Here is a 20,314-nt window from a genome sequence, read left to right on the forward strand (position 1 = left end):
AAGAAGTTAAAATGTTAAAATGTTCCATGTTCAAATACAAATATTTGTGAAACATAGGAAAAAACATGTTCTCACAAATTTTGAAATGAATATTTCTCTGACATGTAATTTTAATACTCCAATATCAAATGTCACTGTAAAATTTAGTAAGCCTTCAAGTCGTATATTCATTATTCTTTGTTTTGGCATATTTTATTTGAATTTATTTCTATATCAGTTGTCCAACCTACTACATGCTTCTTATTCTTTGTTTTATATGCAGATCCTATTCAGGATGGAGCAGGGTACACATACAATAAGACATACAACACCTCCATGGCCTATTGCAGTGTATCTTTTTAGGGTTACATTTTATTATGTAAGTGCTTATTCTAGGAATTAAAATATGTCTTCTTGGCGTATCATTGTCTATTAAATCTGGTAAGTGTTTTTTCACATTTAACAGAAAGACTCTCAAGATATAATTTAACATATATTTTTTGCACACACCTATCTCCAGAGTTGTTCATTATTATCTGAACAGGGTCATTGTCATATGGCTACTCTTCTTTCATAACTTTTAAAAAATGCTATTTTAAAATATAATTCAAAGTAGACATGGTGGCACATGTCTGTAGTACCAGCCAATAGTGAGGTGGAAGCAGGAGGATCGCTTGAGCCCAGGAGTTCTTGGCCAAATTGAGCATCATAGAAAAACTGTGCATCAAAAAACATATAGATGAACCTCTATCATCCTCCAAGTACACGTAACAATATATAATAAGCAGAAGTACAGATTTAAATATAATATAATTTAATATAAAGTAGGAGTACATCATGCTAAATTATTAGATTCAATAATAATGGCAATAAGTTTTTAGAAGATTGCTTTAACTAGAATTAGGTTTCCAGGTAATAATATTTTTTCAATAATTATATTATCTTAAATTATTTTTATGTCAAGAAAATGAAATGGATTTCTGAAAGTAACACTTAATTGATAGGGAAAACTGTCAAGAGAGACAATCTAATTCATAAATAACAAGCAAAATGTATTTATTAGTATCTCAAAATACCACTGAGTTAGTTTTAATTGAATAAAGTGGCTTACCTCGAGTTTCTGCATATGTGTCAAAGAAAATAAAAATGTTACAAAATGCAGAATATACATGATTTCTACAATTTGTTCATTTTATTTCCTCTCATTGGTCTCTTGATTCTACCATCCAGACTCTAAGTTTGCAATAGATGCTTGATGTTCTTTAAAAATATTCGTGTGAAGAGTTGGAGAGCAGTCACTGTCTTATAGTGCATGTTTGCAGTAGATAATTCGTCACAGAGTTGGCACATGCGGAAAGCACGTTTTAAATTTTTATGTCCCTTTCTCCTCCCATCCTGTCTCCTCTCTACATCTCTTGGCCTCTTTCCCTTTTGCCAAAGATCTATCTCCATGTTTCCTGTTATCTCCCTATATATACTTTTTGCTCTTTATTATACTTTGAATTTTGCATATAAGAAGAACTGTGTGATATTTAAACTGATGTATTTCACTTAAAAGTATGGTCTCAAGGTGTATCCATTTTCATACAAATGATTGAGTATATCCTTCTTTATGGCAGAGTAGTTACTTTTGAAGAAGTTTTCCAACATTATACACATTAGATCTGCATAATGGACAAAGTCATGAAAATAAGTCAAGCTTGGCTGGCAGGCTAAAGTATATATGGAGAGTTAGACATTGACCACATGTGAATTTTCCAAGACTAAGTGGTCATAGTACAAGATGTGCTGTCAGCTGATTGTTCAGTATTGCAAAGATAAGAGCACATTAGGTTCATGGCATCATATTCAAAATTTTAACAAGCAGCACTCTCATAGGAAAGCAGGGGGCTACTTATTGTGTACTAATTTGTGGAGCCTAGGCTTATCAGATTTGAGTTAAAATGTACTGAAATATTAACATGCGAGAATCAGAAGTCATCTTGCTCGATCTATAATTAAGCATTTTAGATACTGCTCTTCAAACTTACTAATTTTTAGATGATATGTTTCATTTTAAATAACTTGCAGTATGAGAGCAATGCTGCCTTACACTGAGCCAAAATACATCTCTTTTTAATTTTAATTTATTGCTTTAAATTTTATCTGTTTGGTTTCTCAAATAAGCTACTTTCATGTATTGGCTCAGGGACTCCAAGCTTACACTATTTCAACAGAGCTCTTTAATTTTAGACATAATAAACTGAGAAGTTTTTGTGTCCCCTTAAGCCAGGTGCCTTTGCATCTCCAGGGGAAATGAAGAGAATATCGGTTACTTTTTTCTTTTGGTATTGACCTTGAGTTCTTCAGCAAGGTAATGATTCTAGAAGATAGGCTTTGTCAGGAAAGAACTCATTATGAATTTCTCCTCATCATTTGGGATGGACAGAATAGCTTTCCAATTAAGCCAGCATTTTCCTTTTCTTTGCTTCCTCAACCAACATTAAATTGTTGAAGTATCAGATCAGCACATATTCTGGGAAAGTGAGCTCCAGGGAGTGAATCCCAGTGGGTTTTACCCTTATGGAGATCTGACTGCTCTTTCTGTGATTGTTTTGGGGATAGGTACAGATTGCTGTTCCTGGTAGGAGGAGTCCTGCTAAATATGAAAGGGACACATTTCCCAACTTAGTACAGGAGGAAATCCCAGGAGAAGAGACCTTTTGTGTCCTTGCCCTTCCTATTCGGAATCTGCCATATGAGTAGACGAGACCTACAGCTGCAGTGCTGACTTGTGCCCAAGAGGTGACAGTTTAGGGAAGAATACTTAGGACGTCAAGGGTGGCACAGCAAAGGATAAATGGCTCTGGGAATTTCGAACCTCTGGGAGCTGCCACCTGCCCCAGACTGCTTACGGGTAAGGTCATTAGCGATGTAGATTGCTGAGTTGTGATGAGTCGGGAGGCCTCTTCCTTGCATCCAAAGCAGTCCTAACTCTTAGCACACAGAAGGCAGGCCTGGGGGCCCAGGTCTCAGGCTTCCATTTAATCCCAAGAACAGGACAAAGGAGCATGCGAAGAATCAGGGTAGAAAGCTCACAGTGGGATGATAGGAAGCCAGAGAGAGGAGAGAGGCTGGGAGAACAGGGAAGCCCTCCACTGTGGGAGGAAGGAGTTGGAGAAGCTGGGGCAGTGTGATATTTAAAATTTCAGCAAGGAGCATGCCCAAGATCCTGCACATTGCTGTGTGTGTTCGTCGTCCACATTCACAAAGCCTGTTGGCATCCCTGATGTCAACAGTGCATGCCGTGGAGGGCAGAGAAGATTAAGCTAGTGAGCACTGCCACCACTCCACCACTTATGTGGCATGAACAGGACCCAGAACACCCTGCTGGCCCTAACACGTCACCCTGCAGGTGTCTGAGGCCAGAGCACATCCTCCTGCATGAGTCTCCCAGAGACCTAGGCAAAGTTAGCATGCCAGAGGGCGTAGAAAATGGTCAACGAGAGCTGACTGGGAGCATCTTGAGTTCCATCCTCCTCCAGCTGAGTGACGGGCCGGGCATACGCTGAGGATGCATTGGCAAGCAGTTCTGACAGTGAGGACTGCAGAAGCCCCCTGCCTCCTGCAGAGGATACCTCCAGTTCTCCCAGTTTCTAGATGCCACTCCAGTGACGTCTGGGAAGGGCGGTACATTCTGCTGCCTGTCAGGTGAGAGCTGGTCGCACACAGGGGCTGTGCAGTGGCAGAATCACACTGATGGCCTCACACTGTTCCCCTTCTCTCTCCCTCATGCCCGGGATGGGGCTTTGTGAAAAGCTCAGAGTACTTGTTGGGACATAAGAAAGCAAGGTTCTCTGCATTTCTGTGTGGCTCCGCACCCAGCGTGAGCTCTGACTACCTGGGTCCCTCCTGGCCGCCTTTCTCACCGGGACTCGGTTGCTCTGTGCCGTTTCTCACAGTCAGCTCCCAAACGCACTGCGAATTCTAAAATAATTGAATGTAGATTTTTATATGTGTGCATTAATCATTTAAAATTTAGCTATATTTTAGTTATCCTCAGTTTCTGTCTTCAGGTAACTATTATTTAATTGAACTTGATACCCCCTATTTCCAAAATAGTTGGAATTATTTTCTAATGAAGCACCATTTAAAATACAACCATGAGAGGACTGCAATTAATCTGCTAATCCTTCTCAGAAATGAGGTGGTTTATCAAGTAATGAACGAAGAAATAAAAAGGCTTCCAGATAATTAAGAGAAACAAGGAAACTATCATATTAGAGGACTATACATGTACTGTGATATAAAGGAAGGAAAGAAGGAGGGGGAAGAAAAGAGAGAGAGAGAGAGAGAGAGAGGATATAAAATCATGGCTGGATCATCCAGTGGTCTCAGCAGCCTAAATGGTAGATACTCTCCCTAAAGACCTTATAATACGTGCTTGTTTGTGAACTGATGATACTGAGTCAATGTCCAATAAGAATATAAACAAACACAAGTAGTCATTGTTTAAACATTTGAAAACCATTAAGCACCCCTGCAATTTGTTAATCCAAGGATTTCGAGGTTACCAGGTTGGTGGATCCAGTCTCCTCCTGCCTGGGTACTGGTCACCCTTCATAATGCGACACTGAAGAGATAGGTTTGATGGTGGATTCAATGAGAAACAGCACCCAGGAGCAGTTCCACATTTCTCACAAGTTGTGGTTATTTTTGTTTTGCTCTCCAGAGCTGATTCTTTTACTCTGGGCTCTGAGGGGAGTCTTAGAATCATGCTAAGTACAGAGACCGTTGTACAAATGCCATTTCACAGTTTTGTTCATCTGTGATTCCCTCACTGTCCAGCAGACCCCACAGATGAAAAGGCTGAACACTATTTGGATTGAGAGTCCTTTACTCGCAGGAAGGAAAGCATTCTTCAAGATTGCAACTGAGAAAGTATTTGACGAGCAACCTGTGAACCACTGGAACAATTTGATTTTACATGAACCAACAGTTGTGAGTCCCAGTGCCCATGCCACAAATCATTTAGTCCCTAAATCTTTCCTAACACTACTAGTGGAAGCTGAAGAAAGCAAGTGCCTCTTTTCCCACACCATTTACATAAAGAGTTGGCAAAAGGGACCTATAATTTAGATTTATAAAATTGTGTCTATGTTAGACATAATCATATTGAGTACTTGCAAAGTTAAAGAGTAAATATAATGTGATCAAAAATATGTGTGTTTAAATTTTTAAAAGGTTTTACACTGAAAGACACTGTCATGAATCCCCCTCAAAACACCACCTCCACCCAGTTCATGTACACTTATCTCATTGTTCTTGCCACTTTCTGAAGCAGTCCCTGAAGTCTTCTGTCATGACATCTTGAGTTGTACTGTGGTGGCTGCATCATGTCCTCGATCGGTTCAAAGCGTTTACCTTTGGTGGTTGTTTTGCTTTGGGGAAGAACCGGTCGGAGGTTGCATTGTGACAGATCTGGCCACTGGGCTGGATGAGGACACACCATCCCACTTTTACCAGCCTGCTTTTCTGTTGGATGGCACGTAGCACCAGCATTCACCATATTTTGCTTACACCCCTGAGAACCAACTCGGGAAAAAGGACTCCCAGACTTGCTTCAGAAAGTGGCATGGACAATGGGATAAGTGTGTTTGACGTGAGGGGGAGGATTTTGAGGACAAACGCCAATGTGTCTTTCCCGTAATCAATTTAAATGTAAACATCCACTGGGAGTTTCAATCACTTCTTGTAATCCACAGCTTTATATCTGGATTCATCCTTGCAGCAGATGCCTGGCCGCAAGCCCTGCATCTCAGGAACAAAACTTTGCCCTCTAGTGAGACCCAGCATTAAGCAATTTGAACCAACTTAGAGCAACCCTCCAGCCTGAAATCTCTGTTCTGTATTTTCATGCAGATAGTCTCAGGCTAATATCTTTAAAATGCATTATTATTTTTTCTTTTTTTTAAAGATAAGCCCTCCATTTGCCAGCTTCTAGGGAAACACATTTAGAAATAAAAAGCAGTCCTCTCGCAGCAGGGAGGGCAGGCCCTTTTTCATGTATTAGTTATTAGACTGTAATGCAATCATGAGTGTCTAGGTTTAAGATTGCCTTTTTATTCCTTTAGCCTGCTGAGCATGAAAATGTCTTCAGTGTTTCCCAGTAACAATGTAAACACAGCCTGTTGAGATGGAGCTGGCACATTGACCTCTGGCCATTTGGAGGTTTTTTAATCTAAGACAATAGGCCACAGGCCCTGGCGCCACCTTGTACTGCTTGAAATACGAGCCAGGAAAGAGCTTTTGGGGGCTCCTGGGCTGGAGAGAGAGGAGGTTCCCTTGTTTTGGGGAAGTTTCAATTGATTTTTCATTTGCAATATCATTTATTACTGTGACAATATCTTTATTTAAATAGTTTTATAAAAAAATTTAGCTACTATGCATCTATGTATTCAAACATTCTATTTTTAAAAACCCAGTGTTTGTCCATCTTTGTCCCATCAATATAAATTGTCATGCTTCTATTAGACTAAATGACACAATGAGCCCAGGTACTGGTCATTCACTATCATCTGACATTGAAGAGGTGGTCTTTCAAAATGTCTTGTATGTAAGCCTCCTGATCTCCCTCAGAATATTGCTTGGTGACAGTGGCTTTCTATTTCAGGAAAGATCAAGATTGAAATAGTGTTAGATGCAGCAGATGGTGCTGAGAATGGATGGAAAACGGAGGTCAATGAGAGTCCCAGATGCGGATAGTGATTCCCAGCAAAGGAAGCAGATAGGTGAGTGTTTATGTCTTCCTGCATGTGTGTGTGTGTATGTGTGTGTGTGTGTGTGTGTGTGTGTAGTTAGTGGTCACAGAAAGTAAGAAGCAGGTATAAAGGCCCAGCACTGGGGGGAAGGTAGGTGCAGCAGAAATCTAGGACCTTCCCTGCAGGTCATTGCCGACATGTCAAATCAGGTGTTGGAAGGCATGTGAGTTAAGCGGAGCAGCTGCAGATTGGGGGAAGCACGTTGGGGAGACTTGCGGAAAGGCGGGTGAAGTTGGCAGGAGCTGGGGTTGTTCAGATGTGGGTGGGTGATACAGCAAGACGAGAGCAAGCTACAGCCTAGCTCTGCTGTGTTATAGATGGCTTCAGAGTGAGGAGAAAGTCTGGCAGATGTCAATGTGACCCGAGAACACCATGGTGGTGATTGGGAAGTGCCTAACTGCGTAGGTATGAACATATGCATGGTATTGTATGCAGCACCATTTAATGTGCTAATAAAACCACCCCACAATGCACTGAGCTTTATTTCTGAAGACTTTCATGCAAAAGAAAAATTTTCTGAATGTATAATAGGAAATCTTTAACAAGGTCCGTGGACACAAGGGCTTTCACATTTGAAATTCAATTTAGAAATATACTGCTTTTGTCAAATGTGCCAGAAAAACAAACAAACAAAACCCAATAACTCCAGCAGGCTGATTCTGCTTCTTACTCCCCAAAAGTCTGGCATTCACCCCTGACCTCCAGCGGCCCTGGGGAGGTCATGAGTCCTTACCCTTGCTCACTTTCTGTCAAGTTCAACTTGGGTAAGCCTGCAGAGGGATGAGACCCTACCTGGTCACTCCACACACCCTGCGGTCTCCACCGTTCACTGACACTGCCTGCAATTGTGTTGCCGACGATTTGTTACTGGAAACTCACTCTGCTAAGTGCCACTTTCTCTTGGTGAAACCCACCTCAGATGGTACTGTCTGCGGACAACCTATTTTCCTGAACACATTTGTTTTATGGCTGTTCCTTCAGGACCTCACCTTGTATATGCTGTTGCTCTTTGTTCTACTGATCAAGTTGAATTGCTAGCAGTAAGTGTGTAACCTTTCATGAAAATCTCACCATTCTAGGATTTGGAGACATGACGGGGTTTCAAAGGTAGAGTTCTGGAAGACATGGTTTAATATAGTATCAGTAGCAAACATATAAATATAATATTGTCTTCAGGGCCTGAAAACGTTTATATTGAATCACAGTCTGATTACAGCAATCTACTGCCATTATTTGTCAACTGTGGTTTTAAAAAATAAATTAGACCATCTTTGTCTTCCTTCCTCCATTCATCCATCCATCTACCCCTTCCTTATTAACACTGTGTTTTGCAAATTTCAAGTAGTAATAGGGGTATAAAAGTGAAAAAAGAAAAAAAATATCCTGTACTTACGAAAGGGACCTTCTATGAGAGAAGACTGATGGCAGTTATACAAAAATGAGATTCATGTGTGTCTATCAAACTCACATGGAACATTGCCAATATATATTCTTTCCTTCTTTATACAAAAAGAAACAATATCTGTTAATAAATTCTTAGAAAAAAATTAAAAACCTTTCAGTGTAGTTCAATTTATATCACTCACATTTTCTTTAAAAATTGGGAGTGTTTTTTTCCCTCTTGCTCCAAAACAGTTGATTAAAATCCAATGCTTTACTAGGCAGAGTAAAATAAACATATTTGGAAGATCCTTAGACTAGATAACCCATTTTTCTTAATTTAAAGATAAATTAACTGAAAGGCAGAGATCTTACATGGTTTCTCCAAAATGTACAGTTGATTTTGGAGATGGAACAAACTCCACTACTTTAAAGAAGCTCTTATCAGAATATTGAAAGTAATCACAACACACTGTGAAATAATACCAGCAGCGAGCCTGATTTATTTTCAAATTCAAAAAGAAAAGCATGACTCAAAGAGCAGAGTGGTTTAAAGTCATAAGCTAAGTGATCTGAATTGAATGAGAGCAGTAGAGCTGGATGGGATATCTATGTGCATTATGTCATAGCGCTGCTTTTCATATTGGGCAATTTCTTGGTCCTCCCATATGTTATTTTAATGTTAGAGTATAACTAGATTACTCTTTAATGAACTAAGTTAAGGCACACTTACAGAGGTATAAAATAAAATCCAAGTTTTCTGAACTGTCCTTTTAAACTTCTACCTGAACCCCTCTTCCTAGGCAGCAGATCTTTAACGCATCTCTCCACTGAGTGAGTCATAGATCCTGTCCTTTGAACTAGACTGGAGACATCGATTTCTCCTAAGGCTGTAGCAAGCTGGAAACTGATTAGTCATTAACCCGTCCTTACTGCTCCCCATGCTCATGGAAAGAAGGCCTGCATCTCAGTGCACATGTAACCAGCACAAGTAACAAACTTTTCAGCACAAGTGCCTTTGTGAGAGGCCTGTTCTGAGACACCAGTCCTGCCTTCACATATACTATTAAGGACCAACAATCCCAGCAACTGTCCTGCAGTCAGATTTTAAAGATGACTCTATCAAATAAACTACTTTTGTCACTGGAGAAATCTTTTGTCAAATAAGCCAAGCGATCAGGGGCTTTCAAAGGCATGTGAGTATTATTAACTACTGGATGGGAAAGCAAATGAATATTAATGTTGCATTCAGCAGCTTTTTCCTGATGCTCTGAAAATTGAGCTGCAAAAGGTCTTGTGAATGAGCTGAAAGAGTTAATTTGACTTTTAGGAGCCACGGCTAGCTTTGGTTGGATGGATTCTGTATTCTTAGACTGTGGTTCAATAAAAATGTAAATGTTATCTAAGTACACAAAACATATTTCATAATGAATCTGTTGACACAATATTCATACTTTATTATATAAATTTTAGTAATACGTTTGGCAGAGAGAAAAATGAATACCCAGAGCAATTCTTGGGGCTCAGCACTCCGACATGCCCCGCTTGGCTGGCACATGTCCAACTCTGTCCTGGGTGTGTTTTGGTGGCCCGCCTTTATTTAATCAATCAGGGCCCCGTGGACGTCGGGAGGAACAGGGCGGCATCCTTATTGACCAAGCTACTCTACCTGGGTTTGAAATAGGAACTAGGAGAGGGGTTATTTTTAAAGCAAAACCCACTGATGCAGAAACCCGTCCTGCAGCGTGATCAGCTAGATTTATAATCAGTGAGGTGCCCAGAGCGTGAGGAGATGTGAAAGAGGCCCAGACTGGGAGGCTGTAGGCTCCAGAGGAAACCCTGTCTGAAGGCTGGCACCGCAAGACCACAGGCTCTGCAGGGGGGTGGCCTATGGGGGCTGTCGGGTGCAGCATGCTGGCTTTCTAATCTGCAGGGCCAGGGCCAAAGTGAGAATTCAGCGACTCTTGCTAAGAAACTGTTAAGAAGTCCAAGTCGGTGCTAGCAGAACCGCACACCCAGCAACACACCAGAGCCAGCCCTGGCTGCCGCTTCTCGGATGGAGGGCTGCCCTCTAGCGTTGCACGGACAACAGATCTCCTAATGCTCGCTTTTGCATTCCCTCTTGCCCAGCCAGAGCCATCGCTGTTGGTTTCTCTGCCAATCTTATCACAAATAAATGGACCGAGTAAATTTATGGGCAAAACCCCTTGCTCCCCATGTCTTATCCTTGCATAGCAACCATGCTACCCAAAGGTACAGAAATAAACTTGAGGACTCCTTGAGGTCCTTTTAGGGACGTGAGTATACATTTCATCCTCCCAGCTGGGGACTAAAGGGTATTTTTTACTTTACTCCATGCTGTTTAGGAGTTATTGTTCCTCTCTCTCTCTCTCTTTCTCTCTCCCCCCTCTTTCTCTCTTCCCCCTTCCCTATTGAAATAGAAACTGCTGTGAAATTTTCAAAGGCATACTTGGTCTCCTTGATTCTAAAAGCTAATAGAATAACAATGGCCATTATACTAGTTACATATATTTTGTATTACACCTAAAACATTCACAGGGGCCCCCATAAAAATCAGCACCAAAACCAAAACCAAATTCCAACAAAACCTCCAAGAAGCCCAACATATCCTTAATGTTTATAGCATATTCTTCCTAAGACCTTTGCCTACGATGACACCACTTAAACCGTGGGGAGGAGAGAGGAGGGAAAAGGGTTGTTGTTCCCGTTTTGATTTGTGTAGTCCTGCTTTTCAAAGACACTTGGAACCCCATCAAAGGTCCTAGAATCCTTTCCCCTGAGCATCTGGTCCCTCATTGGCATGAAAGAAATATTTGCTGAATAAACTAATGAAGGAATGAGTGTTAAAAAAGAATCCCGCAAGAGTCATGTGTAAAGTCTTCATGCACAGTGTGTCTAAATAAATTTTGCCATCGCAATTTAGCAAAATCTCTTAAAAGTCTTCCAACAACCCCACCTAATATAAGGAGAACATGTACGTGATATGGACATGAATATTGAAAACATGCAACTTTCCCCCTGGAAAGAAGGAAGGAAGTATAATTAGGTGCTTACTTTTCTCTCTCTGAAGTCTTGCAGCTCTTATCCCTATACATTTGAGCTACAAATTATTATTATGAGTAGTATTTTTTGCTTCTTGTGTGGGCAGACTTTTATCAGTACAAGCTGTGAGGAAACAAGAGTTGGACGGGTGAATAGTAGTATGTTGGTGGCAGGAAAGGACTGTAAATGCACAACTCCGCCCACCCAGAAAGGCCTAGCTCAGGGTGCCGGCGGGTGAGAATCCACGCAAAGGACAGTGGTCAGCTGCCCACTCAACTGGGTTTCCTCAGCGGGATGAGGCCCTGGATATTTATAAGTCCGATTCATCACTACTGTCTATTACTGAAGCTCGCACCTAGAACCTCCAAAAAACCCAAATCTGGCACTACAATAATCACATTCCCCGGTCCAAAGGGAAGCACCGAGTCTACAGAGGGTTTGGATCCAGGAAAAGCTGAGATCCAGCCACCTCGCTCCTGGTCAAGTGCAGGCGTTGTTCAGGGGGCTTGGAGAGGACCGCGGGGGTCCTGCAGATGACACACCCAACACAAAGGGGAGCTTCATTTCGCTGCTAGGGCTGGAGGACAGACAGCGGCAGACAACCCGGGACCACGGGGGAAGCCAGGGGAGCCCCTTGCGGGCGTTGCCCCCGCATTTCTCCACAGGACCCCAGGAGGAGGCAAGCCCAGGGCTGCGGGTGGGAGGGAGGGCCAGTCCTTCCCAGGACCGGTGTCCTAGGCTGAAAGGCACCTTCTCCCCACCCTGCCCTCCTGCTGGGGTCGCACGTCCGCAGAGGCTCTGCCACCTCCACCCAAGCTTTGCTCCCGGACAAGGCCGTCCGTCCTCCTTGAGTTGCTAGAAGTCAAATCCCCCAGCAGATTCCAGGTCCAGGTCTCCACGCACAGCCTGGGGTCTTCATGGGTCACGGCCACTCGGGTTGCTTGGGAGGAGGTGGGATTTGGGCCTTTTGCCTGGACAACAGGGGTTGAGATCAGACACGGAGAAGGATGTTTTTGTTTTGTTTTATTGTTTTTCTTGGTACCGGGATGGAACCCAGAGCCTTCTTACTGCGCTACACCCCCAGCCCTTTTTTGTTTGGCGAAAGGGTCTTGCTAAGTGGCACCGGTTGGCCTCGAACTTGCGATCTTTTCGGGGTCATGGATGCGACCTCCTGGCCTCCCAGTGGGTGAGGCGGGACACTGCGCCGCAGAGCCTCGGCCCGCTCCGCCTGGGTCTCTCTCCTGCCTCCCGGGCCGGTTCTCAAGGAGGCCCGGAGGAGCGAGTCCCAGAGTGGACCGCGCCCCTCGGCCACCCCAGCAGGGCAGGCGGGGCTCACTGAGACGGGGAGCAGCCAGAGAGCGCCCCCTGGGCCTCCCACGCCAACCCAACGACCGACCGAGGCCGCCGGGCCCTTGGAGGCTGAGCGCCGAGCCTGACGCTGCTCGCCTGGGGCCGCACTCTTCAGGGCGCCCGCGGGGCACAGTGACCCTCAGAGCGCGGAGAGGCCAGGAGAGCACGGCCCGGCCGGCAGGCGACTCCCTCTGGAGCCCCGTGCAGGGAGCAGGCGCCCCACCGCCCGCTGCGCCCCAGGCGAGGCGAGGCGAGGCGGGGTCGCCCGCCCTCCCGGCGGCGTCAGCGCCCGGCCCGGCCCCGCCCTCCCGCCCGGCCCAGGCCCCTGCGCAGCTCCGGGCGCGGCGCGGGGGCGGCACCTGGCGGGCGGGCGAGCGCGGGCCGTGCCGCCGATGTGGCCCGAGGCGATGCGGCGACGCCGCTACCTGCGGGACCGCGCCGAGGCGGCGGGCGGCGGGGCCGGGCCGCGGCGCTCCCGGGACTGGCTGTACGAGTCCTACTACCGCATGAGCCAGCAGCACCCGCTCATCGTCTTCCTGCTGCTCATCGTCATGGGCGCCTGCCTCGCCCTGCTCGCCGTGTTCTTCGCGCTCGGGCTGGTGAGTGGCGGCCGGGACCGCGACCCACGACCCCGCGGCCGGCACGGGGACGGGGACGGGGACAGGGACGGCAAGGCCGGGAAAGTTCCCTCCCAGGGCTCGGCCCGAGCGAGACAAAGTTGCCGGCTGTGCACCAGGTGGACCGGGTCGGAACCGCTCAGCCCGCGCCCCCCGGTCCCCGGCCTCTGCCTCAGCCCGGAGCTGGAGTTTGGTCCCGGGCTTCTCTAACTCTGTGCAGAGCCTGCCCGGGGAAAGTGGTTAATGGCCAGGAAAATGAGAACGGTGGCAGGCACCGCGCGTCTTTGCCTCCAGACTGCGCGGAGCCCGGCCGGTGCGCAGAAAGTGATGGGCTGAGTCGCACGGTGCCTGTTCCGACTCCCGGCCGGCTTCGCATAGCTCACGGAAGCGCGTTCGGCGCTGGGAGCCTAAGGCGCCGCAGCCGCTCGTGTCCGTTTTGCCGGTGTCTATTTTTCAAGCAGAAACCCTTGGCTCGCCGCTTTGAGCATTGAGGAAATCTGTAGATGGCGGTAACTTCCTGTCACTGATTTCACTTGTGTGCCTCAAACTTTTGCGCCGCCGCTCAGGATGTGGATGAGGGGATTGTGTGGCAGCCCTCGATTATCCGGCGCGGGTGTTTTTGGTCAGTGGTTGATCTGGAAACGTCTCCACCGAAAGATGTACACATATGTATTATACATATTGAGCTTGGCAGGTAAATTTGAGCCTGTATCTATCTATTTGCCTCCAAAAGCAAAGAAATGGATCCTGCCAAATTTTACCAAGTGCCCAGAATAGCTGTCTTTGGTATTTGACAATTTGGTTTGGATATCCTGAACCAGATGGTGCTCCATATTATGCATGGGAAAATTGTACCATCTTTTTTTAAAAAAATGTTTTCTTTTCCCCCTACACTATTCAGTGGGTGCTGTCTTCTGATTGAATTCCACGAGGCAGGAAGAGAAAAGCACTGTGGCAGGCTGTGCTGTCCCTGAGTGGCCCTCACACTGTAGCAGGCAGAGCAGAGAGGGCTTTCTGCCCTTACGGTCCCCACTGACTGAAGTGGTAGGAAGTCCTTACCGGTCCCCTGGAGCCAGCCTTACAGGTCCCTGGAAGGGCACCTTTATCTCTGTTTTGCTTTCAGTACTGAAAGGGACTTGGGGAAAGATTTCCTCCCAGCCTCCTTGGCAAGGGATCTTTTTGTTCCTCCTCTGCTTGCAGGGAAGAAAACATGTCAGAGCTTTCCTCTGGAAATCTGTTCTGCCAGGAGATTTCTGCTTGTGATTCTCCTGAACCTGTAATTCAAACCATCCTGGCTTGTTCTGTAAATGGGAAGGAGGAGCAGGTGATGGCCTATTTATAGCGCCATTAATATAGTTAGACAAGTGTGAAGTTCATGTTCGTGGTGCACACTACTCTCTTTTCTATGATAGAGCGTTCTAATTTCTTAAACTTCATTGATGTAGATGTTCTCGAATGACTCAGGGAGAGATTTAGCCATGTCGGTTTAAAGTACCCTTCTCTGAATCATCTTTCCTCCTCGTGTTTGTGTTTCTTTACACAATTCCCTTATGCCCCGTTCCACTTAGTGCATGTGCTGGTGTAGGAACCTTTCAGAACTTTATCCAGTTGGCTGTGCTGCTCCTCCGTGTGTCAATCATTTCCACATTTTCCTTGCATTCAGCTGAATCACTGCGAGGGAAAAGTGGGCATTTCCCCTACCATGGCTGTGAGGTCCACGGACCCTGAAAGGGATCCCATTCTTGGTTTCATCCCTGCTATGTGAACCCTCAGCAGTGGTGAGCTCTGCAGAAATGTTCCGGCCAGGGTGATTGTGCGTGGGGAGAGGGCACCCTCAGGGCTGCCGGAAGCGGGAAACCCCTGGGAGAGACAGGCACTGACTTGCCAAACCGCACCATAGGAGGGACTCGTGATTCTGAGCTCCCAACAGCTCATTTCTGTCTTGTTTTTAGTAGTATTGCAGCCGGCGTCTCCATCCAGATCATCAAAGATGGTTTGGGGAGGAGGGAAGGTAGCTAGCTCTAAGTTAGAACAGTGTTTGCCCTTGAGGACCAAGTCCCTCTCCAGGCTGAGCCCAGCCTGGTTCTGTGAGGCCCCCTGGGGGTGGACTTGCTCCAGGCCAGGCGAGCCCTGCCAGCTCTGCACCCTGGAGCACTTTTCTGGGGACCTTCAGTAGCACAGCACTTCTGTTTTTGCTGTCTGAAATCTTGGACAGAGTCCTTCTTTCCCTTGAACCTGCCTAGTTTGATTTTCATTAGACTTTCATCAGTTCTTGTACAAGAAAAAGTCTGGCGGTTTCTTCACACACATCCCTGGACATCAGAAGCATTTGGATTACAAAACGACCCTTCCATAATCCAAGGACACAGATGATTTTTTTACTGTGTGTAATTGCCTTTGTGTGAGGTGATTTGAAATAAATATTGAAAAGGGAAAAAAGCAAGCTTTGTTTAGATTTATTACTTCCCTATTTGACATTGTTCAAAAAATGATTTAATTTCAGTCTCTAGTCAATCTATGATTCTATAGTATTAACCACGAAGATACAGTGATTCATGAGGTATTTTTTTATTATTCTGTAAAAACAAATGAAGAATTGACACTTTCGGTTTTGGGTCAATTGATTATTTTCTGCACAAAAATCTATCAAATAGGTTTAATCACATACTTGTTAAGAATTATCTGAAGACATGAAACAAAGTAAGTAGAACACATGATGGTATCTCTTTGATTTTCATATCCTGCTTAATAATATGAAATTCTTGGGCTGGGGATTTAGCTCAGTGGTGCCATGCCTGCCTTGAAAGCGCAAGGTCCTGAGTTCGATCCGCGCCTCGAAGAAAAATTCTTTTCCATAGTGTATCATGGAAATGTCTAATGAGAGTTATACTCTTCCAACATTATTTTGTGGGGTAGCTACAAGTGCCAAGCACAGCACAGCCTACATGGGATGAGCTAAGTAAGTTTGACCCAGACCCCAAAACTCAAAGCTAACGAGACCAGACTAAGTTGGATACCTGATCATGCAACTTTGCTTTCTAGCTGGTTCTCCTTATTGAATGTGTGAAAACCCCTTTTTAGAATGAAATCCTCTTATTTATTATGTCCAGAGTCAGTCTCAAAATTTTCTTGTTATTTTTAGGAAAGGTTGATAGATTTTTAAAAATTTTTGTCAAAATACCAGCTGGCTCCAGCCAGATTTGTTTTGGCTAAAATTTACGATTAGAAATATTAGTCAATACTTCAATTTGAATGGAAAAATCATATTCCTATAAAATTCAGGTAGTCAAATACTTCCATAAATATGTCTGTTTTGTTTTTAGCAAGATCCTGAAATAAGAAGGGTACTTTATTATATAACTAGGTAATATATATATAACTGACCCACCCTTTTCTAGGGTGATATGGTATGCCACATAACAATGACTGCAAGAACTTTTCGTGACGAATCAATTTTCTAGTATTTTTTCTAAGAGCAATTAATCAGACTGTTTCTTTCATTTATGAGTTGATAAACAATAGTATTCTTCTTAAAAAAAAAAAGACCCAATCATTTGTAGAGAGAAGCTGGCTTTATTAGGCCAATCTTCCAGTGCCTCCAGTGGGCAGAAGAAATCACCCTGCTCTTAGTTTTCAGAGGGAGGGTGGAAGGCTGGCAAGGCGCATAGACACCTCTAAACAGCAGGGAATTCTGTGTTCTTTCTCTAGTCCCCCACAACGTGGTGGTGGAACAAAGCATCTTCCTAGTTACTGGAGCAAAGTTGGCGGAAGATACATCTTTTTGTGCATTTCTATACATGCAGGAATATCTTCCTCTGCAGGTGTTTGTAATTTGCAACCAGTAATTCAATAAGTCATTTTAGTTAGGGTTTACCTGTGGTATAAACAAAGGCCAAGAAAGACTGTAATTGTCTTCAGGAAAGGGGTTGCAATTTAGAGCACTAGCAAGAAAGAATTTGGGAGCATCCTTTGGATGTTAAAATGTGTGACCAAATGTATACACGACAGTGTGCCCTCCCTGTGTTAAAAAGGTGGTGGAGTGTGGGAGTATAGGAGTTTTGCATAGGAGTTTTGGCTTTGCCCCTTTCCACCTTGGTTTCTGTGATGTTAGGCAGACCCTTCAATCTTCGTTCTAGTTGCCTGGCTTGTAAAGTAGAAGGATACCTGCCTCGTAATATGATGATCCAAATTAGTAGCCCTTAGAACAGTGCTTGACACTGAATAAGCCCAGCATTGTTAGCTTTCATCAGATTTTCTGGAGTTGGGTTCCATTGTTACCATGGACATGCCATAGCCACATTGGCATAGAGCTGGGGGGTGGGGACTTCTACCGATGAGGAAACTGAGACCCAGAGAGGTAAATTCATTTCTCTGGGGTCTTGGCAGCTGTAGTGCAGGGGACAGGTCACTGGGTATTTGAGTCGTCTTGTGTGACTTTTCTGGAGAACATTGCCAATCTGGTTGAAATTTCTACCAATAGGAACATCTTAGTCTTCATTCTGAGTCGAGAAGTTACACGTTATCACTCCCTCTTCAATGACAAAGGAATTTGGGTAGACAGGATTCCTCACCATCACCACATGGAATTGGTGGGATCATTTGTTTCCAGTGTGCAAAATATTCCCAACTTCTTCCCAGTGAAGCAGAATATCTACCTGTGGCTTTGCTTTGATTTTCTGAGAAGTCCTTGGCGTAAGCAGTAAGGAATGTGGTGGTTGTTCCTATGGAGATGTAATTCTTAATGATATTTCAGAATCATATATTGTATTGAAAATATAGTGACAGTCAGAGCTGATGTATCACTCTGATAAACATGTTTGATGGTTGTGGTAATCACATTGATATGCTGTATTTGACCAGTGATTATGTAAGAGGACAGTCTACAGTAGATGTCTGGGGATAATCCATGGGTGCATTGGTCTGTTGTATAACTTGGCATTGGTTTTGGTACAGGCTGTTGAACTTGATCCATTCCTGAACATTTCCTAAGCACCTGCTGGAAGGTGCTATGATTAGCACCGTCTTGGCTGGCACTAACCTCAGACACAGTAGTGCGACCCCTTTAACTATTGTTTTCATCTCTGAAGTGGGGACACTAGCTGGTCGCCATGGCCCAGTCCTCTGCTCCTCTCTGTACATTCAGATTCAAGCTCACCTCCTTGAACTTGACAGGTCAGCCTGTGTTGAACAATCTTAGCGGGACTGGTTTCTGCCTCTGACGACTGAAAAACTCACGAGCTATGCAGAGTAATCTAACCTCTGCATTACTATCTAGACCTGAAGTTCAGGATAATTCTGTGGATTCGCTTTGTCTCTGACTAATTGTTAGTGTATCCAGGAAGAGACTTACCATTCCTCACTTGAACATACAGTAACGATACAGCAGGTGCTTAATTGATACATGCTTACTGCACCACGTAGCTACATTTTCCTTAGCAGCATCATTTTCATCCTCTGCCCTACTGGTAAAGAGCCCAAACATGGTTGACAGACTGGAACTGGGCTTCAATGTTGCCACTGTCTGCTCCTGATTGTTACCTATTTTTGGTGCCGTTTCTTCCATGAAATAAAATAAATAAAAAAATCTCACAGAGCTTTGTTGGATTCCATTAGCATTTAGTACACTATCAGATATAAACTGCACTCAAGACAAATAAATCCCTGCTATTGAAATAATACCATAGAGGGATATCCTTGTCGATGTCCCTTGTAGTAGATGTGTTTTAGACAGAATGCAAAATGAGCACTAGAATTTTTGATTCTGCCTGAAAAACCAGGGGATACATTTCTATTTATGTGATATGTTATGCATAAAGCTTTGAATTATTAAAAATGATACTGACAGGGAAAATAATAGAGGTTTAATTAAAAGTTGCATTTTGATTCCAGCGTAACATTCTCCAGCACGAAACTTCTTGCCAGATTGGCACTTGTATTTTCTTCCATATTTTTCAATTTTGTTGGGTTTGGATGATTTTGTATAAAACTACCAAAAATAACAAGGTGATATTTACCGTATGGCTTTGTGCTATGAAACCACACCTGGAGAGTCAGGTTTGCGAGGACCAGGTGTATTTGGAAGGAGAGAAAAGGATTACTGAGTCACCTTGTGTGTTCAGTCCACTTGAAAAAATGAAGCATGTGCTAGGTTAGTGCCCTCTTTGTGTTAGGGTACAGAAAAAGCTCAAAGAAGGAAAAGAGAAGAGCCTTGGAGAATGCCTTCCTTCGTCTGGCCATTTTGGGCAATGTTATAAATAATTCCTTTTGTTCCCTTTTTTTTTTTCACCCGATCTTACACCTCTGTTTCCAGACACCAGACTTGGGTGAGAGAGTGGTGGGCACAGTAAGAACTTCAACCCCCGAAAAACCATCACGAGCCTCGGTGGCAGCCAGGTCTCTGCCTCTACCCAGAGTTGTAGAACAACTGGAGAGGAGGAGGAGAAGGGAGAAGGGAGAGGGAGAGAGGAAGGAATGAATGAGAACACAATTCCTGGCCACTGGGAATATATAAGGGTTCCATCAAGTTGCTTTTGAGGAAATTGGTGCTTGAAATGAGAATTTTAAAAAAATTCTTAGTGCCATCAAAATGTACTGAATGTATAACTTATTGCAGTTGAAGCCTGCGAACATAAAGTACAGTAGTCCCTTTGTAGAAAAGTGGAATTCCAAAGATTTCTCAAGATGGTCACTATTGTCCAAGAGAATCAATCCTGATAGTAAATCAAGTTGTCCATTGCCCCTTGGAAGGTTCCTGGTGGAGAAGAGGGAAGATTAGCACTGGGGAAACTGACTACAGGGTCTTGGAAGAATTCTATCCATTTCCATCAGAGTCCTTCAGATGCAATGATGTTGAGTTATTGCACACAGACAAGCTAGAGCCAGGGCACTGTATGCTTACTCCAAGATGTAATTATTGTGTATATTCATGTCTTGTATTATTTTGAATTATATAAAGAATGAAGGACCAAGTATTTAAATTTCAACCGACTAGTTGTTTGTACACATTGTAAAGAAAATAAAATTTTAGACTAGTCCATTACTAGAGCCAATAAAAGCTACTAATGTTAAAAAATTTACTAAAGGGGGGGCCAGGGATTTAGGTCAGTGGTTTCAACACTTGCTTCG

The 20,314-nt window shown here is 44.1% G+C and overlaps 1 protein-coding gene across 2 annotated transcripts in view; it reads left to right on the forward strand.

Annotated features, from left to right (window-relative positions):
* Positions 1-12,953: 12,953 nt before the first annotated feature.
* Positions 12,954-20,314, forward strand: part of Adcy2 (adenylate cyclase 2) — a 405,544-nt gene continuing 398,183 nt past the window's right edge. For both annotated transcript variants that reach the window (XM_004845165.4, XM_021258598.2), the window contains exon 1: positions 12,954-13,171. In XM_004845165.4, coding sequence (XP_004845222.1) covers positions 12,965-13,171 — 207 coding nt within the window. In that variant the 5' untranslated portion in view covers positions 12,954-12,964. The remainder of the gene's footprint in view (positions 13,172-20,314) is intronic.

Source organism: Heterocephalus glaber, unplaced genomic scaffold, assembly GCF_053883595.1.
Source record: "Heterocephalus glaber isolate CG9 unplaced genomic scaffold, H.glaber_assembly_v1.0 deba00001537, whole genome shotgun sequence".
Taxonomy (NCBI): Eukaryota; Metazoa; Chordata; class Mammalia; order Rodentia; family Bathyergidae; genus Heterocephalus; species Heterocephalus glaber.